The sequence below is a fragment of the Euleptes europaea genome, chromosome 1 (assembly GCF_029931775.1).
Source record: "Euleptes europaea isolate rEulEur1 chromosome 1, rEulEur1.hap1, whole genome shotgun sequence".
NCBI classification, from domain to species: Eukaryota; Metazoa; Chordata; class Lepidosauria; order Squamata; family Sphaerodactylidae; genus Euleptes; species Euleptes europaea.
The window spans coordinates 75,667,887-75,673,886 of record NC_079312.1 but is presented as its reverse complement, the minus strand read 5'-3'; the positions used below and the strand labels follow the sequence as shown (position 1 = coordinate 75,673,886).

Sequence of the window (6,000 nt, the reverse complement as noted above, 5' to 3'; positions counted from 1 at the left end):
AGCTAAAATGACTAAACTGAGGCTATTGTACTTTAGTCACATTATGAGAAGAGAAGACTCACTGAGAAAAAACCAATAATGCTGGGAAAAGTTGAAGGTAGCAGGAAAGAAAGACCCAACATGAGATGGATTGCTTCTATAAAAGAAGGCATGGCCTTTAGCTTACAAGACCTGAGCAAGGCTGTTAACGATAGGACATTTTGGAGGTCATTAATTCACAGGGTCACCATAAACCGGAAGCAACTTAACGCACTTAAAACTCACACACAGGATGTGTGCAGTTTTTGTGGTTATAGCTTCTTCTTAATGATTGATATCATTTCTTTGGAGGCTGCCTTGTTGGAGGCCAGATGGCTGAAGAGTATTGCTGGGTATAATTTTAATAAATTAGTGGTGCTGCAAGCCAGCCCTTATTAAAATTTATAGGACAAAGAAGGAACACAGATTTATGTTGCGCCACAAGGCTGGGGGGCAGCAGGAGATTGCTCTGCCTTCAAACTCAGTGGCAGCCACAAGATGGGCTCATGTCACCAACATTTGCCCAGTTCTGTCATCATTGCAACCCTGTAAGCATGTAATGGTTGAATAAATGGTCCATGCTTAGGGTTGCCAGCTCCGGGTTGGAAAATACCTGGAGATTTTGGTGGTGGAGCCTGAGAAGAGGGACTTCAATGCCATAGAGTCCAATTGCCAAAATGGCCATTTTATCCGGGGGAAATTATTTCTAATGACCACCATCTCAAATTCTTTGTTCTTTGGCAATACCAGCCTAAAGCATACCAGGCACAAGATGTTAAGAAAATTCTCAATTGCCAGGAGAGACGCTTCATTTTTCTTTTTAAAACATTAGCCCCTAGTGGCTTAAATACAGAATTTGACCTCTCTTGTTTTTTGTAACGTGGTCACTTTAATCAGTTGGATCCTTTTGAGACATTTTTCTCACAGCTGTGTGTATTTGAGTTTGTCCCTGCATTCCTGTTCTCACTTCGAAGAATACTGACTTCTGAATGGGTTGATTACTCTTTCTAGATCCCTTTCATACGGGGTAAGACTTCATTTTTAGTATGGAGAGTTGTTCAATCTTTGACTCATTTTTAATATTAGCCTTATTGATTAGCTTCATTGTACCATAGGAAAAAATTGTTCCCATGAATTTCCTTCTGAAGATTCTTTGGACTTTTTGAAAAGCAGTGGTAAGCAGTCTTATTTTTGAAATTGCATTCATGTTGTTACAAATGTATTCTCAACACTCTTAAGTTGTCACTGTAGCCATTTTGATAAGCCTTATTATTATTATTATCATTATTTCTAGAAGCCATTATTATTGGTCTCCTTAAACATCGTTGTGGTCGCCAAGCTGAGGAAGGATTGGATTCCGAAACGCTTGTGATATACCCACCTTGGACCTTTCTTCGTCTCTTCGTGATTTTTCATGGACTATAATTCTTGAGTATACATGAGTTTTTGTTAAGGCCACAGAAATAATTCTTGTATGTTGTTCATGTTTTGTTGTTAAAAGCAATCTGTATATATACATTTTTTGTTATTTCAGACCCAGTGAGGTTTCTGTGTGGCTTTCAACACAGTGTTTATGAATATATGTTGTGTTTTGGATTTTCCAAAAAATAGAATTATTATATTCTATAATATTATTTTCTTTTCCAGTTGGTATATTTCACATTATATTATCTTTGAAGCCACGTGCTGCCATTTATTATAGTTTCTACTATTTCCAGCATAGGTATTTTCTTCCACCACACCACCTGGAGGTTGGCAACCCTATCCATGCATCTGGGGGGAGACGTTATCTTGGCTAGAAGACTTTCTCCGATATAATTTCAACTGCAATTCGAATCCTCTGGCCAAGCCAACAGCAAAAACGGCTACAACCTCCCATTGGTCCGGTCAGCAGCCGAACGAAGAAAAAGGCACAGAGAGTGATGGAAGCAGGAATCTCCCCCACCTACAGGGCACGCGAAGCGCGCAGGGAATCAACCCGCCTCTCATTAGGCGAGCCATGCATGTGCTGCAGGGTGGAGCGAGGGTGGAAACTCTCCTATTGGCCGGGTCAATGGAGGTGGGAAGGAGTGCAAGCTTCTATTGGCCAGCCCAAAGGCAAAGGAATGGCAAGTCACTCCATCCCAGGCTTTGCGCCCGCCGAGTGGGAGGGAACTAGAAGGGTTTTCTTTCGGCCGTTGCCGCGCGCGCCCGCTGTCAGGACCTGTACTTAGGGCTCGCCTTTGAGGCTTGGCGCGTGCACACGCTTGGCGGGAAGGTTGATGAGGAAGGAAGGACACCGCTGAAACAGGGGGAAATTAGCAGGGCGGCGCGTTTTCATTGGTCGGGCCGCGCACGTGCTCCGGGGGGGGCGGGCGCCCGGCTCGAACTGGGCGCGAGCCTCCATTGGCCCGGAGCTGCCGCGCGCGGGCGAGGACACACGCCGCTCGCGCGCGCGCGCACACTCACTCTGCCTCTCTTGTCAGGAGAGTTGGGCGCCGGGCTCGCGCCAGGTGAGCGCATGCTCAGTGCGGATGGGGCAGGCGGCGATGGTGGAGCTGGGCTGATGGCGGCGCAGGCGGCGCTGCGCTGAGGACGCTCAGGGAGCCCTTCCCCACCCCGGCCGCGGCCGCCCCGCCATGGGCAACGAGGCCAGCCTAGAGGGCGGAGGAGCCGAGGGGCAGCTGCCCCCCGGCCCCACCGCCGGCCCCTCCGCGTCGGCTGGGTCCGCCAAGCCGCCTTCAGCACCAGGCGGCGGCGGACAGCTCCCTCCGGGCAGGGCTCCAGCCGCCGCACCGGGCCCCGCGCAGCCGCACGGACCCTCGGCCAGGTGAGAGGGCCAGGCCTTGGGGGCCACTGAGTGGCGTGGAGGAAGAGAGCGGCTGGGCTGGGGGAGCCAGGGATGGAGGGCGAAGGGCGGCCAGGGGACCCTCTGCCCCGGTGCTGGGGATGAGCGGTGGCTGAGGAAGGGGTGGGTCGGTGGAGAGCCAGGCTCAGCCTCTGGGGAGGGCTGGGGCAGGAGGCTGGAGTTTTTGAGAAACCTCTGGCTGTGCCGGGATGCCTCCGCCAGAACCGGCGGGTGGGGGGAATCGAGCAGGAAGTGGTTTGGCCTGTGTTCGTGCTCTGCCATGTGCACCTTTTCGTGAATCAAAGCCCCTGGTTTTCAGATGTCGCCTGTTAATCCGTGGGATGCTGGACATCCCTTGTTCCCGAATGCTGAATTTCCACCATGCCCATCATGAGCTGGTAATCAGGCTCTGGGGTATAGTTTGGGTGTTGTTTAAACTAAAGCTTTGAGGCCAGCAGGTGAGCAATAAAAAGGCTGTTGAGTGTAATTTGAGATTCAAGGAGAGAATGTGGGGGTTCTCTGTGTTTTAAAGTGAAACGGGGAGTGGGAAAACCAGTCTTGCTGGCAGAGGAGATACAGGGCAGAGGACCACATAGCAGCATGTGTGCATACAGGGTGAAGACTGTTTCATAGAGTGTCGTAGTGCAGGCTAGTATCAGGGAGAAGGGAGCAGAGAAACATGAATGAGATGCTGATTACACAGCAGAGGTTGCAATGAGTGGTTTGCAAAGCTGAAGGAAGGGCACTGTTTGCTGTTGAGGATTCACATAAATAGCTTTTTATCAATCTCTGTGTTGTCAAGAATAGTTCTGGATTAAGTAGGGAACAAGAACATATGATTCCCCGTTCTTTCTCTTCTTTTCATCTAGATCTCTAGCCAGCCTTTTTTTAGGTTATGTTGCTATCATTCTTGCTTGCAAAGGTACCATTGACAGTGCTTAAGTTTGATGCACATACCCCAACGAGACCTCTAATTGCAGCCTTTGTAGTATATAAAAAGAATAGTGGTTATGTAACCTAAATGTTGTAGATCAGTGTGGAGAAATAATTGATCTAAAATGTCAGTGCTCTGCATAGTTCCTCTCTTTCTGAGGAAAACAAAACATGGGTGTGGGGAAAGGAGTGTTATGATTAGGTATCTTGCAGCAGAGCAGTACTCTGGAAATACATTTTGAAATATAACTATCATCCCCAACTGATGAAGCAATGGGTTAGTGGTGGGAAATGGCGTATATGAAAAATAAAAGTTAATGAAAACATTCAGCAAGAGTAATATTTTTCATCCTGCAGTAAATTTACAAACATATCAATGGCAGATTGATCTGGAACCCATGTTCAGCTGAAGAGTAGAGTACAAACATACGCAATAAAAGAATTAACAATAATGCTATTCTTGTTCCCAGATTTAAGAATGTGCTGTTGAATGCTCCATTATCACTAGTGAGTTCTAGATGAAATCAGATAGCTTCCTGTTCATAATTAAGGCTGTGTTAGGATGAAAACGAGCTGCTTTCCCCCCTTTTAATGATCAATTTATTTGTTCCTGGCTGAATTGAATTTTTCATATGTACCACTGATGGGGCTGGGGGGTGGGGGGAGTTGTGGAAGACAACTATCAGACATTTCAGTTGGATATTCTCTTCTAATCTTTTTACATTTTTCAAGCAGTCCCTTTACAATCTTACCCTTCAAGCTTATAGAGGAATATGTTTTGAAAAGATATTTAATTTTAAGTATCTTCTGAAACTGTAGATATTTGTAGAATTGGAATGTACACAGATTGATTGATGGCAGTGTTGCAAAGCAGCAATGATTTCCATCTTGCAGGGTTCCAGGTTTACACATTATTCCCCAGCTCAGCTTGCAGACAGTGTGGACCAGACATCACTGCATATACAAGGCACTGGAATTAATTGATGTTGAATTGCTCATGGCAGAATGAACTGATCTTTGCATAAGGCTTGGGAGAGTTGTGTGAATGTGTAGGTGGTACAGAAAAGATAGGAGCATATTTGTATTGGGACTTGTAGCAGGATTATGTAGTTACTGTGGGCTGAGAATATGTGCTGTTGGAAGGATTCCTTAATTCTGCTGCTTTGAGGCACTTATGCACCATGAAGTGTTACTGATAGAGAGCGGAGTGTCTGTTTTGAGGCATCTGCACACTGAATCTTTTCCTTGACTCTCCTGCCATGGTGTGTCAAAGAGCAGGGCTGGGAAGCCATCCAAGTACTAATATATCTGTGCAGAAGCTCTGGACTCTCTTCCAAACTCAGACATTTAGCACAACCCTATTTCTATCAGCACAGGCATCCCAGTATACTTCTGCCCCTATTAACGAATGTTTATTCTGTCAGTCTGGTGGTCCTCTGCTTAATGAATGTGCTGAAATAGTCATGAATATGGGCAAATTCTAGAGGAGTAGCTGTGTTAGTCTGTTGCAGCAAAAGCAATAAAAAATCCTCATGGCACCTTAACAAACATGAATATGGGATTAGACTGGGGATGTTGATTATAGTGCTGCATTAGAGTCTTGAAATTTCCCTATGCAAGAGGGTATCTGGGCCTGACTTCTAATTTAAAAATACTGTTTTGGATAATCAAGGATAGATTTTATTAGGTGAGTTTATTGCACAGAATAATTGAGATGTATTTAATTCCATGTTTTAGTACTACGCATGGCTGTGTTTCAGCAGCAGATGAGCCAAATCCATAGAAAACATAACAGTGGGAAAATCCACTGTTTTAGGTTTGCTCCATATTTATTTAAATACATCCAGCCCTCTTGGTTTCCATTCCCAAAGAATGTGGATTGACACCTAGGAGGGATGACAGGAGACTCATGATCAATCATGCTGTTTTGTTCAAAATTTCACACCGATTCCTAGATTTTCAGTGAGCTTTCCTATAACCCTTCAGTTGTATTGACCTTCCTCATTGACTATGGCTATAATCATGGAAACAGCTACATCTGCCTTCTTGAATACAACTCACATGTGACAAAGCTGTGTACTTACACTCTTATTGCCACTTTCCTAATTATCTCTATGTTCCACAAAATGTAGTTAATCAAGGGCATAATCCAGACAAATGTAAACCCGTGGGACACAATCCAGCCAAAGATAAGCATTTTAAGTCCCACTGTTTTAATTGTG

At 45.5% G+C, this 6,000-nt stretch overlaps 1 protein-coding gene across 1 annotated transcript in view; it reads left to right on the top strand.

The window, feature by feature from the left end:
- Positions 1-2,540: 2,540 nt before the first annotated feature.
- The window catches only part of BSN (bassoon presynaptic cytomatrix protein), a 253,495-nt gene continuing 250,035 nt past the window's right edge, over positions 2,541-6,000 (top strand). Inside the window, exon 1 of the mRNA XM_056852460.1 lies at positions 2,541-2,827. Coding sequence (XP_056708438.1) covers positions 2,637-2,827 — 191 coding nt within the window. The 5' untranslated portion in view covers positions 2,541-2,636. The remainder of the gene's footprint in view (positions 2,828-6,000) is intronic.